Below are 15,177 nucleotides of genomic sequence, written 5' to 3'. Positions count from 1 at the left end.
ATAATCTAAGATCCATGATCTGCAAAAATTCACAAGTCCTAAGAATGACATCATCTGCTTCTTTGTTTTTGGTTTTGGGGCTTCAAGCACTGCTGTTTTCCTCGACTCGAGAATAGCTTTACCATTATGTGTCAAAACATGGCCCAGATAAATCACTTCCTGCTTCACCAGTTGCAGTTTGCTTTTGCTTAATTATGGCCTTGAGCGGCTAGCCAGTGTAGCAATGCTAGCGTGTCTGACCAACAATCTGCCTCTGTTTTTGACGCCATGAGGATGTCATCCACGTAGACGAGGATTTGACTTCCACACGGAGGTTTAAACTTAGCTAATGATGACATCATTACCTGAGAAAAGATTGTGGGACTCTCACAGTAGCCCTGAGGTAACCTTGTCCAGGTGTACCTTCGTCCTTGAAACGTAAATGCAAACCAAAACTGGCTGTCTGGATGTACTGGTACAGAGAAAAATGCATTGGATACATCGATCACCGTGTACCACTGATGTTCAGGGTTTAAGTCGTTCAGCAGAGTGTATGGATCTGCGACTAAGGGAGACCTAGGGACCACTGCAGCGTTTACAGCTTGCAGGTCCTGCACCATCCGCCAGCCGGTAGATGGTGGTGACTTCCTTACTGGAAATAGGGGTGTATTTACAGGAGACTCAGGACACTCTCTGATGACTCCTGCTTTAAGCAGTGAGTTAAATATCGGAACAATACCCTCCTGTGCATCAGTCTTAAGGGGATATTGTCTCTGAAATGGTCTATAATCTGATTTAGGGATTATTTTTACAGGTTCTGCTCCTTTTATAAGACCTACATCTGCAGGTCCTTCCGACCATAATTCAGGGGGAAGCTCTTTCAGCTTCTCCTCTTCCTCCTGCGTGAGGAAGATGTTTTCTTCTCATGAACTCTGGTCTGTGAGGTGCGTTGCTGGATGTGTCAGCAACCATGTTTTAAGGGGAATGCGCCACACCTGGAACTGATCATTAAAATCAACCTCACCCTTAGGCCTATAGGGCAGGCTGCTCCAGTGTTTTAGGTCACATCCCAAGTCTTGCCATCTTTTCTTAAGCGGTTTAGCAATAGAAACATGTGGTACAGAACCTGACACTTTGAATAGCGCTGCTGCTTCGGTGGAAAGGCTTCCTGCCGTGCAGACAGCTGTCTGACCACACACATATAGATGCATAATTACAATCATTTGTGGATCTTTGAGTTTAGCAAACTTCTCTGCATAGCTTGATGTGCCGTGTGGGTCTGATTTACAGATCTCACCAGTGTGCTCCACGTGCATGGTTACATGCAGGTCAGCTTGATTGTGGAGCTGGGCTTCAGGTTGTAAGTATGACAGAGCTTTACCATATATCATAGTGATTGGGTCAGAAAATGGAGGGGGCTGCTTTTCAGGAATGTCAAGTGACCAAAATTTACTGCACATCTCTCCTTCTCTTACCCACAGATTAATCATTCTATCTACAGACCACATCCCTTCGGCTGTGGTACGAATCATCAACTGAAGCTGAGAGATAAGATCTCTTCCTAATAGATTTACGGGACATGTGGTGGAGATCACGAAAGGGGCTTTAAGTGTGATTCCACTTACAGGGTCACAAACATCTACAGGAACTGACATTCTTTCTTTAGTTATGAGACCATTTGCTGATCTCACAAAAATCTGTGTAGAAGTTGGTGTCAGGGCTATTGGATCTCTAATTACTGATTTACCTGCGCCCGTGTCTACTAAGAATGTTAAAGAATTACCTAACACGGTCAGTTGTATTTCTGGTTTGCCTTCAGCAAACAGGAAGATGGTTTCTAAGTCTAAAACATCTTCTAAGTCTTCTTTTTCAAATTGGTCAAATTTTGTGCCCTGATTTGTTTTAATTTTTGTGACATCTTTTTCCGGTTCTAGTCATTGTTGAGGTGGATTAGAACCTTGCTGCTGTCCTCTATTATATCTCTGGTCACGTTGTTTCTTTCTGCAATCACGTTCCCGGTGTCCATAATTTTTACAATAATGACACCGATCATTTTCACGAGAATTGCCTCCTCCTCCCCTTCCGCCTCGGCCTCGCCCACGGCCTCGGCCTCGGCTTGGGAGAGGGTTGGCATTGAAAAACATGCCTGTTGATTGGTTCTTACTTTTTTGGCATTGTCTTTCAGCATGCATAGCATGTTGTTCATAGCGGTTTAGGTTACAAGTTCCGAAATCAACTAATTGTCTCTCTACCCAGGTTTTTATCTCTGATTTTGATCCCCCATGTATAGCTTGCTTTAACTGCTGTTGGTAGGGACCTTCTGGTTCTTCCGCATACGGAATTCCACTATTTTTTCGGAACACATCTTTCATTCTCATGCTATAGTCTTCAAAACTTTCGTCAGTCTTTTGTCTCGTGGCCGTAATGGCGCTGTAGTCAGCTCGTCTGGTAAAAGTAGTTCGCATGCGCTCGTACAGTCTGTCAAGTCTGTCATTTAGTTCTTGGCTGCCAGGCTGCCATGGTTGTTGAGTGGCTGGATCCACTGGGATCCAATCTCCTCTAACAGTGCCCCATTTCTTGCCATTAACGCACATGAGGACTTGCTGGGTTTCAGTACCGTTAGTATAGTAACTTCTTTTAATTTTGTAATATTGCCTGGCCTGTCTAAGTTACCATCCCAATCGAACTTAGTCATCCACAGCTGAACATATGAGCATGAACCTGGATATTTGTCTTCCATGTGTTTACATGATGCTGGGATTTCGAATTCAGCACCTTTTGTGGAATGTTGGTTGCCCATGTTTGCACTTTATTTATCAGTTTTTATATATTTGAATGGAGACGCCTGATCTCCCGACTGAACAACCCTCAATCCATACAGGATATCTAGTTCAGCCCCCCTGCCGTGGCCTTATAACCCCTCTTTTTTAATCAGGAGAGTATACACCAGGCTTCTACCTCCGAGGAGGCGGGTGTATCTTGCCTCTGCTTCTCTCCTGATGACCAGGCAGGCAATACCGCGGTATATTCTGTGTAGCGCTTTTTGTGTCTTATACTCACTCCGTTGTCTCTATGGTTTCTCTCTGAGTTGTTTTGGTGCCTTCTTCCCGTCACTGGAGATGGTCGCCCTGGGAGGGACGAAGACCGGCCTTCCGTCAACTCGTGATAAAAGGTCTTTCACTTCGGACGTCTTTTTGACTCCGGCTGCGCAGACTTCGGCGTTCGGTCGTCCCACGGCGCTCCTCTCCAGGTCTTGGGATCCGGCTCGAAGGACCAATTTTTGTGAGGGTGATGTTTGGTCACCCGCGCTGTTCGTTTACTAGACTCAGATCAACCACACAAACAACAGGAGGCCTTGCAAGGGAGAGCTGACGAGCAGTTCAAGCTTCCTCTCTCAACTCCGTCCGTCTGCTGCTCGCTCTCCTCTTTTATTTGGTGCACACAAGATTTGTGTCAATCTGACCTCATGATTCCTTCTCCTCCTATCTCTACGACTTCCTCGTGTCCTTGAACATGGTACCTCCCAGTGCTGGGTACATAACAGCTACAATACTTGAGTCAAACACTCATACATTCTCTTTGATTAAACATTCTAAATCTACTTACTATACTTACTATAGCATTGAAACGATAATAGTAATAACAACAATAATTCTTCTCACACAAACGTTAGAATTTGACCAGTATATTAAATATGCAGATTATAAGTAATAAAATGGTTTGAATGGTTGTATATCAATTTGATTAACACTACAACTAGCTAAACAATTCAAAATTGCAATCATATAGAACGCATATCGTTATACACCTACACAATAAATTATATTTGAATGAGGGTACAGTATTAAAGTCGTTTTTTTTTGTTTTGTTTCCCTAAATGCTTTTCTTTTGAAGGAAACTGTTGACTTCCGGTGCTAGCCTTCTCTAGCCTGCCTAACTTGACGCACACGCGCACGTCCGTCCTGGCTTTTTAATGGTCGCGTGCGCAGCAGTCATTTAAGCTAGCACCTGCCGGACTCGGCTCCTCTCTGCGGCGGCAACGATGGCAGCGAGCGGTCTCGAAAAGGTTCTGGCGTCGCTCTTCTGGGCTGTCATTGGGCTCCTCTTCGCGGTCTTCCGGGTGCTGTCGCGGAAGACCGCAGCGCCGGCGGCGAAGCTCCCGTCTGTCCGTAACCCGCTGCTGCTCGTCTCAGCGACGCAGCTGGCGAAGAAGATCCGGCGAAGAGAGGTGTGTACGCGGCCAGAGTGAGCGGAGGCGCCGGCTGGATGCCAGAATATAACTTAGAAAAAATGACCGAAATGTGACAGAAACCAGTCATTAATAAATAAACGACGTGGAGAATCCTTATCAAAGACAACGAAAGAGATTAAAGCATCCTTTTTGTTAACTTTGTTAAACAAAATTAGGCCATTTTAAATGGTCACGATTTTAATAATGATGCCATTTAAAGTTACCCGAAATGTACAAATATGTACAATTCAATACTTGCAACGATGTCAGGTGTTTAAAATATTAACTTAAAAAAAAAAAACTCTAGTGAAGAACATGAATTTGAATTAGCTTTATTGATCATATCGATCGCATTTTAGCCGGACAGAACACCGGAAGTGTAGTCTGTGACGTGAGGCGCCCCTAACAAACAGCAACAATGTTTATTTGTTTATTTACTAAAATTGGCGCAGTTTTCCGATTTTTACTCTTTAGACACCCGTTATGGATAAATATGAGATATTATATTTTACTGGTCAGTATTGAATTCTTCTGCAGTCCAACGAGTGGGACTCTTATTGTGCATTATCTGCAGTTTGTGATAAACCACTAATCCCTCTAAACCTTTAAAGAATGTTGGTCAGTTTCTCACCAAAGAAAAAGGTGCTGCACAGTCTCCTCAACTTAACTAAGTTCCCGAGACATTTGTGTGTGTTTTCTGTTTAATATCAGAATGACTTTGGTGGCTCAGTCTTGCATGATTAAAGCGTGCACTTAATGAAAGCATGAATGTTTTGACAGGTGCTGAGTGTGGAGGTGGTGCAGGCTTATATCGACAGGATCCAAGACGTCAACCCGCTTATTAACGCCGTCACAAAAGACAGGTAAATCCAGATTCTTCTTTTATTTACATTCTTTTATCCACTTTCTCTGCGATCATTTTGGGTCAGGTCAGGCTGTTTCATTTGGTGCTGTATTTTCCTTTACTCAAGTTGATTCTACTAATTATTGTCTAACAAGAAAACAAAGGGGTGCGTTAATGTTTAATCCAGGTATGGCTAACCATGTTTGAAAGGGTGAAACAGTTGAATTCCCCTCTGGTTCAAGGTTTGACGCTGCCCTCCAGGAGGCCGCGCAGGTCGACAGGTTAATCGAGGAGGAAACCGGAGGAGAGGAGGTGCTGGAGGACCGGCTGCCTTTACTGGGAGTTCCGCTGTCTGTCAAAAGCTCCTATGCCTTCCAAGGTACAGTCCAGACATATTTGTCCCACTCAAACTCTGAGTTTACTTGAAATTAGTAGTTTAAAAAAAGAAAATCATAGCTAAATCTCAATTGTACACAGGACTTAATTTATTCATTCTATAATGATTACAGAGCTATATAAAGTAAATCTAAATTACTAAATGGTAATTTAAATGGCTTTGGCATATCAGTGCCCCCTAGTGGTTCTAAACCTAAAAAGCACTCTTAAAAAAAGAGACAAGTCATCAGGATTGCACAGATACAGAGCATTGAAGCTAATATAGCATCTCGGGAACTAGCTTAGTAGTAGCAGTAAATAAAAAAATCCACGGTGAACTGAAATGATGTCAATGACGTTTAAACCTCTTCCAATGCAACTCATAGTTTCACGCCACTGTTATATCCATCCCGCAGGCATGCCCTTCACCTCTGGTCTGTGCTCCAGGCGTGGCGTCATCGCCTCGGTTGACGCTCCACCTTTGACCCTGCTGAAGAGAGCGGGGGCCGTCCCACTGGGCACCACCAATACCAGTGAGCTGTGCATGTGGTCAGAGTCCCACAACCATCTCCACGGCATTACCAGGAACCCATACGACCTGGAGAGGATACCAGGCGGAAGTTCAGGTTAGTGTCGGGGAACTGGTCTGTTGGTGGTCTGCGGTCCGGGTCCGTCTTAAAGGGGAGGGGCCTATCTGTGGTCTTTAGTTGTTCATCCTCTCTATCCTGTGTCCTCAGGAGGGGAGGGTAGTTTATTGGCGGCTGCGGGCTCAGTCATCGGGGTCGGCTCCGACATCGGTGGCAGCATTCGCATCCCGGCTTTCTTCAATGGGATATTTGGACATAAAACCACTCCTGGTAAGACAAACCGTCACCTGAATGTCCAGCTCTTTCTTCGATTTTTACTTACATTTGCTCAATTTGTTTGCTGTAGGTGTCGTTTCGAATGAGAACCAATACCCTCCTTCATCCGGAAGACAAGAAGAGTACCTCAGCCTTGGACCCATGTGCCGCTATGCCGAGGATCTGAAGCTGATGCTCAAAATAATGGCCGGACCCAATGCTAACATGTGAGCTCCATTCACAGAGATGAATATTTGGAGGCTAGCGTTAATAGCTAGCATAGCGGATCAAATGAGTGGGACGTTGTGAAAATTAGGTGCATTTTCCTTCATACGCGTGCGCAGGTTGTCCCTAAATGCAACAGTTGACCTGAAGAAGCTGAGGTTCTTCACCATCCCCCACGATTCCGGCTCTGTCTGGACGCACCCCGTCAGCAAAGAACTGATGGAAATCCAGAGGAAGGTGCGGTGGATGTTTTAAAATAACAGCCAAAAAATGGGGCGCCGAGTTTTTAAACCAGAACACGTGTTCCTCAGGTGGTGGAGCGTCTGGAGGCCGACCTCGGGGTGCAGGTGCAGGAAGTGTGTCTCCCTGAGCTCAGCTACAGCTTCCAGATCTGGGACACATACATGAACCTGCCTGACGACGAGGGCAAAGTAGGTCGGACCATGAACCGGAGCCACAGCACAGACACCCAATGTTTAAGCGGCGGTAGACATTAAAGCTTAATGTTTTACGGGGACAGAAAACAAAGTTTAGGACATGGCATCTGGTGCTCACACACACACACACATCCTTGTACTTCTATCTTTGTGAGGACTTTTCATAGGCATAATCCTCTCCTAAACCCTATTCTGACCTTGACCTTAACACCACATCTGAACCCTCAAACAGTCCTTTGAAGTGGTGAGAACCATCCAAAATGTCCTCACTTTGCTGGTAGAATGCACACAGATCTTATTACATATTTTTAATGTTTGAGTAATCATTTTTCCCCCCTTCAGTCTCCCGTATCTTTTAACGAGCTGATGGGGGAACCAGGGCGCCCCGCCTGGCCTTCCTGGGAGCTGCTGAAACGGATGGTGGGGAAATCGGACCACACCGTGGCCGCCATAGGTGAGGCGGAAACTGTTCAGTCATTTCCTGTTGCTATTTGGTGGAAGATGCTCAAGTAGTTTAGAGACCAAAGATAATGAAAGGTAACGGCTTATCTGTGGGCATCCATCAGCTCTGGGCCTCATGGAAATGACCCATGGTTCTAAACCGTCCAAGGTCATCATGCAGCTGAAGGAAGACCTACAGAACAAGGTGGACGAGCTACTTGGCACAGATGGTGTTTTTCTGTACCCATCACACACCAGAGTGGCTCCCAAACATCACCACCCTCTCTTCAGACCTTTTGACTTTGCTTACACAGGTTAGTTCTGCATTAACACAAACAGAAACCAGCCTTGCGTTCCTTTAACTGTGAATGAAGAAGCCGTTTCATCTTTTCTCCAGGTATAATCAACATTCTGGGGCTGCCGGCCACCCAGTGCCCTCTGGGGCTCAACCAGGAGGGGCTGCCCTTGGGCGTGCAAGTGGTGGCCGGGAAGCTGCAGGACCACCTGACCCTCGAGTTGGCCGTGTTCCTGGAGAAGACCTTCGGAGGATGGAGGGACCCGGGAGCCGAATAACACACGTAAAGTCACGTGGATGCGTCGCACCGAGCAAGCCTTTTTGTGTCGTCTGCCAAATGATTGCGTTGACCTCCCTCGTACTGTTCCGAGACGTTAAAAAAAAAAAAAAGTAGCTTTAAGGACTAATCGAGTGACAAAATGAATGTTGCATAGTTTCACTTAGACCATTTTTGGTGCCTGCGTTGTTAAAATCTGTTTCTTAATGTGACAAAAGGGGGAAAAAAATAGATCCACTGATTGGAAGCTGGAACGAATAAAGGTGGGACAGATGGAGCGATGGGGCTGGTCACCTTTATTTTCTTCACTTAAAGAAAAAGATGAAAAACGATACATTTCAAACTGAATTCGAGACTTTTTTTTTTGTCTATCGTTCTTGCCACTAAATGAAAATTCCTAATTACACAATCGTATAGGTTTTTGAGTCCAGACGCGTCACATGCTTGTACATTAACTGTCCAATTATCAAAAGGTGCCTGGAATGAGGGTTTCGGACTCGCCCCTCACGACCCTCTTAGTGATCAAAGATGACTTAAAGAGAAACGTTTTCTTTAAAAAAGAACGACTGAACTGTTTGAAAATGACTGAACAAAAATGACAACTGTTCTTTAAGGATCCCTGCATTTTTTGCAGTGTACAGAAGGGGGGGCGGGGCTTGTGGGACACTTGTTCCCGGGCCTCCGGGCTCCTCAGGAGGCGTTGGTGATGGGTTTGTATTTTTTGAGGCGAGTCCACTGTCCCGTCGAGTAGTTCATTTCAAAGACTGTGTCCACCAGCATGGTGGTGCTGCCCGTGCCGTCCGCTTTAGGCAGCACTTCCGTGTGCTCGCTCAGCTTGATCTGGATGATGTCGCCCTGCTCGGGGCACGGGTTCTCTGAGGGACGCACGGACAGGAAGCAGCGATGAGCTCCGATTTGAAAATAAACCAAAAAAAAGTAAAGGCTTACCTCTTGATCCAGCCATGAAACCCAGGATGAGAGCTTTTTCTGGTCTGGTGACCTTGTTGGCCGTCTTGAACATCTCCTGGGCGGCGTACATCTGGTCTCTCTGAGGAGCAAAAAGGAAAGAATTCAGCTTTCGTGGGTTCTGTACTGATCCGTGAGGCCGGTCTCCACTTACTGTGAGCGACAGGTTCTTTTTGGGCTGTGGCTGCGGCGCTGTGGGAGCTGGCGTCGGCGTCTGGGTCTGAGGTGTGCTCGGGGGCTGCGTGGGGGTCTCCTGCTGGCTGGCGGTCGCCGCTGCCGGGGGCCCGTTGCTGGCGGGGGTGGAGACCGGCGTGCTGGGGGAGGCGGGGGTCGCCGGGTTCGCGGCGCTGCTTGCGTTGTACATGGGCGTCCTCTGCTTGTACTGGCCGGGCAGGGTGGCTGTGGCGCCCGGTGCTGCCGACTCTTCCGGTTGGCGGGCAGCCTGGAGCGGGTCCCGCCCTGAGCCGCCGGCATTTGCTTCAAAGCAGAGAGGACATTTAGATGATGCGACCTTCAGGTATCGGTGCGATTCTGACTCGGACGGGAGCCTGACCTGGCTGTGCTTCGGAGCTGGGAATGTACGACGAGGAGGGAACCATACTGGGCGTGGCTGGTAAATAACTGGTCGACGGTAGAGGATTTTCGTTCAACGACCCCAGTTTCTGAAGGTCAATATCAGATTATTAGTTTGATCGGAAAGGAAACGGGACCAAACGGGACAGAGGAGGAGTACCTGCGTGGAGACGAGGCCAGCGGCGTAGTCGGGGGTGGTGTTTTCCACCACCGCCTCTTCTTTGGCGGTTTTCTCTCCGGTTTCTGTTTCTGAGAGAGGGGAAGACGTTAAACATACGACGTTCGCTGGCCCCCTGCTGAGAGCAGGACCCCCCCCCTCCTCCAACAACAATCATCACCTAAAGTCTTTCTTCTTCTCTTGGCTTCTCTTCCTGCTCCAACCATGTCCAGCTCTGAAATATCCAACAGCTGGAAAGAAGGAAAACATTAGACGGCGCCGATAAACTCGCGGATTTGAATGACGGCCCAACGTGGAAGTGATGCGTCACCTTGACCCCTCTCTCCTTGCGCAACGGCGTCCGTACTGGGGTAATCGGTGCGCGGTTACTGGGGGGGCTGAACATGCTGGGGGCGGTGGGGCTGCGGAACGGGGCCTTGGGAATCCCCTTGAGAGGAGCTGTGGATATGGAAACAAACGGGTTTCAGCAACCAGACATTTTTATAGATTAGTTAACGACAACGATTATTATATTTATATATATTGTATATACGCACTCGTTGTGTCAATCTTTTTGACCAGTCCTCTTCCTTTGGCGTGGAAAGGCACTCCGGCGGTCTTTTTCAGCTGTTGGGCCGTCTCTGTGGCTGGAATACATCATATTTATAACTAATAATCTACAAGAACAATAATAGGCTTCTAACTGGCAACATGTTTAGAGTCCCTTACATTTCTGAAGCAGCTCTGCCCTGAGAGTTGCACTCTTGGGCTTCCGTTTCAGCTGGAAATGCTTGACAGGGGGGGTTAGGGGTCCCACCAGAGTGGTTAAAGCACTCTTGTTTAGGTACTGGCACTCCAGTGGGAGCATGGCCGATGCCTCGCACTCGCTCACTGTAAGGAGAAGGTGAGACGATCCAGGAACAAACACAAACCTCAGTGCTGCGACGAAGAACAAAAGGGTTACAGCCTTAAAACACACAAGCCAGGCCCGTTTCCTACCTTTCTCCCGAAGCTCTCCCAGAATATCCTGCACGTTTGGATTCTGCTCCTCCAAATCCAGATTGAGTGAACCGGTCCCTGGGAAGGACTTGAGGATATCTGCCACCATTAAGACCCAAGGCTCCAAGTCCACAGTAGCCAACTGGATTATCTCTGACAGGGCCTCCTTCATCTGGCAAGAGTTTGGGTGATTTTTTTTAGTCATTCGTTCTTTAATAACAGTATAAAAATGAGGAGAAAGAGTGCTGTATTATACCCAACTCGTTTGAACGTGCACAAATGTGAAGCAATTCTAAAAAATCCTAAAAGATGGGTTAGACATCGTTTGTGATACTTTCTCTGCATGGACTACAAGGATACTCGAGACGCGTATTTCCCCCCTCCATAATAAAATTCTCTGGCACAGATCCGGACTAAATTCTGATCTTTTGCCAGGGGAAAATGTGTTTGTTTTGCTGACGCACGACACAAGAAGCAGTGACGGGCAACTCGGAGAGTGACGTCACGCCCAACAAGTACCGCCCGGCGTATTTTAGCAGCTCTCCCGAGCCCATCATGTAATGTCTGTCCGACACCCGCAGAGGGAATGGTACCGGTTGCTGCTCAGCCGCCGCGGAAATATCTGCAAATCTCACGATTGCCAAGCTCCTCGCACGGCTGCGTGCGTTTATTTGCGAGCACGAGTTGAAGATTGCGACGGCGTCGGTCGCAGGAATAGTTTTTGGTTGTCCATTTGCGCATTATTGATCGTAATTAGAAACCGCTTCCGACTGAGAGCAGAAGCCAACAAAAGGAGACTCGAAAAAGCTCAGGCGCTTGATCAAACTACTGAGAAATGGGCTTCAGAGACGCGTGCAGCTGCCTCTAAATGCCTTCTTGGTTTTTGTACTGGCGCAAAGTTGGCAGCTTTTCTTATCCACCGAGTTAGCCACTAGCTAACGCTCAAAGACCCACCTCGTCAACGGTGCGCTTGGGGAGATGCAGCATCCCCAGCAGAAGTTTCAGCTTCACCGGCGGCGATAAGCTCGAAAAGCACAGCCGTATGTTGTCAATTACTGACACGGTGAGGAGAGAAGCGATGCTCGGGGGCGTCCAGAGCTCGTCCGTAGAACCCAGTTTGTTGTGAAGCCACAGGCCGGTGTCGCTGTCCTTCATCGACGCCATCTTGGAAAAAGAAGCGCTATAAGTTCGGGCATTTTAACTGGTTACCTAAGAAAACAACCACGACCCGCCCACACAGTCAGGAGGCCATGTGAAACCAACGTTGGGCTTTTATCGACTATAATGTCTAATAAATGACCGAACAGAAAAGCATAGCACCCCCCGACAAGCAATGATAAAGAACTCTTCCCTCCAAAAATCCTGGATCTAGAGATACTACATATAGGGTTTCGGAACGCGACAAAATGTATTATTTTCCTTGTCCAATTATGTACATTTCTTGACAGGTCCGTTAATAACGTTAATAGTCCCCCATCAGGCAAATAAACGGCTGCCACACCGCCTCTGTGCGGAGATAAAAATGTATTTCCACTGTAGTTCTATTTAATAAACACCCATAAGGTGAGATTTTTATACCCTGTCAAACGTCAAGCATAGGAAACTTCGATTTAGGATATTTAAATAGCACTCAATTTCTACTTTCTTTGCAATCATTCTATTTCTCTGGGAAATGTCAATTTGTGAACACAATTCTGCCTTATGTCACGATACTCGATGCTTTTATTTAGGATATCGTTACCGGAAGTGCAGGCTTTGTTTTGAAAGGAAAGGTAACCGCGAGATACGCGCATGCGCGTTTCTATGTCATCTCCAACGATCCTTTTACACAGATCTCTGGTTTTCATCCCGTTTTTCGGTAGGTTGATTCATTATTTTCCAATTTAACAACTACTCTCAAACCCCGTAATTTTTAATGACCAACATTTTCCAACATTCATTCTATAAACGAAAACCAGATTTGGTGTTCTTATTAAAATGCTGTTTTATTTACCGTCGATCGTGCAGAATTGATCCCGTTGTTGCCTCGATAACTCCTCAGGTTTTATTTGTAATTCGGCAGAATTAGCTCCACCATGGCTTCCAGCGGGTTTCTGCAGGCAGCCGCGCTTCTCCTGGCGGTCCAGCTCCTCGGTGTCGGTGTAGCAGGTGCGGATCCAGAGTCTGGCACAGTCATCCCCGCAGAAAGTACGTGGTTTCAAAGGCTGCCTTTTAGTCCTTCCCCAACCCCCCCTCGCCTGTCCCAAATCTTATTCGGATTATTGTGATCCGGTAATTGGGCAGTGGGAACAGGTCTCTGCAGATGTTCGTTGTCTGCATCTGTAGGTCATCCTGATGGATGGATCACAGAAGGAAAACGGGCCTGCGCAGCTCCTTTAAGACCCACAATGCCCCAAATTAGGGCAAAATCTCTTCACATCAAGGGGTCATTTTAGATTGCACAGAAATATATTTATCCAATGCACAGCATGCACGTGCGTGAGTAGACAGTAGCTATTTTTTCGCCGATGAAAACAAATTGTTAAAAATTGGGACACAAACTCTTAATCGTTCCCCTTCTTCTGTTGTGTTTCACTTCCAGGCCGTCCGTGCGTAGACTGTCACGCGTTTGAGTTCATGCAGCGGGCGTTGCAAGATCTAAAGAAGACCGCGTTCAACCTCGACACCAGGGTAAAACCGGGACATTTCCCAGCTAAACCTTTCTCCTCTCTGGACTCATCATCATTTTTGTTCTACTTTAATATTAAAACTGAAATTGAAATGCTCCTCATCTAGTCATCTTTGGAAGTTTTATTTTTTTTAATCAAAAATGTTGACCTGAAGACACCAGAAAGCTGTATGGGACCCTTCCTAATGGCCATGTGTTGTCTCCTGCAGACGGAGATGCTGGTGTTGAGGGCGGAGAGGAGGGCCCTCTGCGACTGCATGCCCACTAACTCTCTGCGCTGAAAGACCCCCGCGTCCGTCCAGCCTCCCCCCCCCCACTCTGAAACCTCTGCTCACGCATCATTTTAGTTGATCTCATTTACCAACCAGGCACTTTATTTTCTTTTGTCTCTTCAGTCATGTTCAAATGGCGCATGGGAGGAAGTGTTCGGGCCCACTTTTATACCTCTGGCATTTTCCATCACGTCTCCCTGTTGTGGTAGGAGTCAGGACACGTCTCACCGTCTCACACGTGTCTCAAATTCCATGATTCCGTTACATAACAATGGAAATTACGGTCACATTTCCTATGGCTACTTTACCATGCGAGCATTAGCTTCTAGGCTAGCATTCCTTGCGCTGTCATACCATTCCAGCTGGCTGCATTAACCCGATAAATTAAAAAAGGACGTTTAAAACTCCACAACTTTTATGTACAGTAGATAGCCGAAGTTATTTGTCAGCTGTCTTGTTTGAGAATGTTTACGACGATTATAAAACTGTAGCATCTTATAAAATTTATTTAACTGTTTGAATTTGCCAAATTTTGCGTTAGTGGTTCTAGAACCTCGGTCAAACTCAATTAAGGAATAGTAATTTATTTAGTACATTTCCTTTGAACCAACCATGTATATTTTTAAAAATGGAATGCTAAGTTATAATATATGTTTAATAAGCCTTTGTTTGTTTGTTTTTGTTTGAAAAAACATACCATGCAGGTTTTGATTTAGCACAGCACTGTAGCATGAAACAGCACTTTTGGTTCATCTAATGTTAATATAGATTGTATTTATAGAGTCCGTATGCAGATGCATTTCAGTGGATGTGTCCACTCTGTCTCACTTTAGTGTATGCAAATATATTTGGAGACATATAGAGAAACTAAGTTGAGTTGCAATATGGCTGGAGCGGTGCTTATATAGGATTAGTAACCGCAGTAGGGGGAATAGAGATGAATTAAAATGTCTTAATGTTGTTTGTGAATGCTGTACTTTGTTAACATTATGTCACAAGACGCCATTTATAGTCTCGTAGTAAATAAAAAATGATGTGTAGTGTTTCTGTCTGTCTGCTAAGTTGCATACATGGACTGCATATGCTTTATTAACCATTAAAATGATAACAGGCTCGAACAGATTATATTGGAACCCCACTGGGCCGATCAAAGTTAAATAAAGCTTTTTAAAAAAAAATCAATACTCTGAATATTATCTTTGAAAAGAGTCTTGCGACAGCCTTGAGCTGTCATGATAGAAGCCTAATTAGTCAGTGAAAGATCGGCATCGTGCTTCTTTCATCATTCCAGTTTTAACCAATGAGAGCTGCAGTCAAAGCGGTGGCAGATGTTTCTTTATGTTCATATTTGCCCTTTGTTCTGTTGTGTCTCTTAGTGCCCAGAGGTTCGAGCAAACGAGGTGACGCTAACAATGACACATTAGCTTCCTCCATGCAAATTGTTCTCTATTTGGAATTGGGAGCGAACTACAAACACAGGTGTTTGACAGGACGGACATGAGCCATAGGGTAAATAGGCCGACTTACTTAAAGCCTGTTCCCTGAAGCATCCGCTGTTAGAAGCTTACCCCTCTACTACTTTTTGCCCATTTTCAT

At 46.0% G+C, this 15,177-nt stretch overlaps 3 protein-coding genes across 4 annotated transcripts; 2 read left to right on the top strand and 1 right to left on the bottom strand.

Moving 5' to 3' along the window:
* The first annotated feature begins 3,902 nt into the window (after nucleotides 1-3,902).
* Nucleotides 3,903-8,223, top strand: faah2b (fatty acid amide hydrolase 2b). The gene is made up of 11 exons (XM_057028180.1): nucleotides 3,903-4,207; nucleotides 4,991-5,073; nucleotides 5,297-5,433; nucleotides 5,846-6,055; nucleotides 6,167-6,286; nucleotides 6,363-6,498; nucleotides 6,616-6,733; nucleotides 6,808-6,927; nucleotides 7,276-7,387; nucleotides 7,500-7,688; nucleotides 7,772-8,223. The coding sequence occupies exons 1-11, from the start codon at nucleotides 4,022-4,024 to the stop codon at nucleotides 7,945-7,947; spliced, it is 1,587 nt and encodes a 528-aa protein (XP_056884160.1). The 5' UTR covers nucleotides 3,903-4,021; the 3' UTR covers nucleotides 7,948-8,223.
* nelfa (negative elongation factor complex member A) lies at nucleotides 8,222-11,952 on the bottom strand. The gene is made up of 11 exons (XM_057028179.1): nucleotides 11,596-11,952; nucleotides 10,642-10,813; nucleotides 10,372-10,533; nucleotides 10,200-10,289; nucleotides 9,974-10,101; nucleotides 9,824-9,893; nucleotides 9,646-9,734; nucleotides 9,466-9,574; nucleotides 9,067-9,389; nucleotides 8,895-8,994; nucleotides 8,222-8,821 (listed from the first exon to the last, which is right to left on the bottom strand). Exons 1-11 carry the CDS (start codon nucleotides 11,803-11,805, stop codon nucleotides 8,637-8,639), a joined length of 1,638 nt encoding a protein of 545 aa, XP_056884159.1. The 5' UTR covers nucleotides 11,806-11,952; the 3' UTR covers nucleotides 8,222-8,636.
* A 255-nt stretch (nucleotides 11,953-12,207) lies between these two features.
* c3h4orf48 (chromosome 3 C4orf48 homolog) lies at nucleotides 12,208-14,699 on the top strand. 2 transcript variants are annotated; one of them, XM_057028186.1, is made up of 4 exons: nucleotides 12,208-12,499; nucleotides 12,704-12,828; nucleotides 13,223-13,311; nucleotides 13,519-14,699. In XM_057028186.1, the coding sequence occupies exons 2-4, from the start codon at nucleotides 12,717-12,719 to the stop codon at nucleotides 13,588-13,590; spliced, it is 273 nt and encodes a 90-aa protein (XP_056884166.1). In that variant the 5' UTR covers nucleotides 12,208-12,499; nucleotides 12,704-12,716; the 3' UTR covers nucleotides 13,591-14,699. The 2 variants fall into 2 exon arrangements, with proteins under 2 accessions (XP_056884166.1, XP_056884167.1); XM_057028187.1 differs by having other exon boundaries at nucleotides 12,320-12,499; nucleotides 12,701-12,828.
* Nucleotides 14,700-15,177: the final 478 nt, after the last annotated feature.

This window comes from Takifugu flavidus, chromosome 3 (genome assembly GCF_003711565.1).
Source record: "Takifugu flavidus isolate HTHZ2018 chromosome 3, ASM371156v2, whole genome shotgun sequence".
NCBI classification, from domain to species: Eukaryota; Metazoa; Chordata; class Actinopteri; order Tetraodontiformes; family Tetraodontidae; genus Takifugu; species Takifugu flavidus.
This window is presented reverse-complemented; position numbering and strand designations above follow the sequence as displayed.

Excerpts from the sequence above, each read along its gene's own strand:
- nelfa (XM_057028179.1), bottom strand. The coding sequence starts at position 11,805 with ATGGCGTCGATGAAGGACAGCGACACCGGCCTGTGGCTTCACAACAAA. Across the intron at positions 10,290-10,371 it reads GGCAGAGCTGCTTCAGAAAT|CCACAGAGACGGCCCAACAG; the intron begins GTAAGGGACTCT and ends GATGTATTCCAG. Across the intron at positions 9,735-9,823 it reads GAGAAGAAGAAAGACTTTAG|AAACAGAAACCGGAGAGAAA; the intron begins GTGATGATTGTT and ends CCCCTCTCTCAG.
- c3h4orf48 (XM_057028186.1), top strand. The coding sequence starts at position 12,717 with ATGGCTTCCAGCGGGTTTCTGCAGGCAGCCGCGCTTCTCCTGGCGGTC. Across the intron at positions 12,829-13,222 it reads CACAGTCATCCCCGCAGAAA|GCCGTCCGTGCGTAGACTGT; the intron begins GTACGTGGTTTC and ends TTTCACTTCCAG. Across the intron at positions 13,312-13,518 it reads CGTTCAACCTCGACACCAGG|ACGGAGATGCTGGTGTTGAG; the intron begins GTAAAACCGGGA and ends TGTCTCCTGCAG.
- faah2b (XM_057028180.1), top strand. The coding sequence starts at position 4,022 with ATGGCAGCGAGCGGTCTCGAAAAGGTTCTGGCGTCGCTCTTCTGGGCT. Across the intron at positions 4,208-4,990 it reads AGAAGATCCGGCGAAGAGAG|GTGCTGAGTGTGGAGGTGGT; the intron begins GTGTGTACGCGG and ends ATGTTTTGACAG. Across the intron at positions 7,689-7,771 it reads TTTTGACTTTGCTTACACAG|GTATAATCAACATTCTGGGG; the intron begins GTTAGTTCTGCA and ends TCTTTTCTCCAG.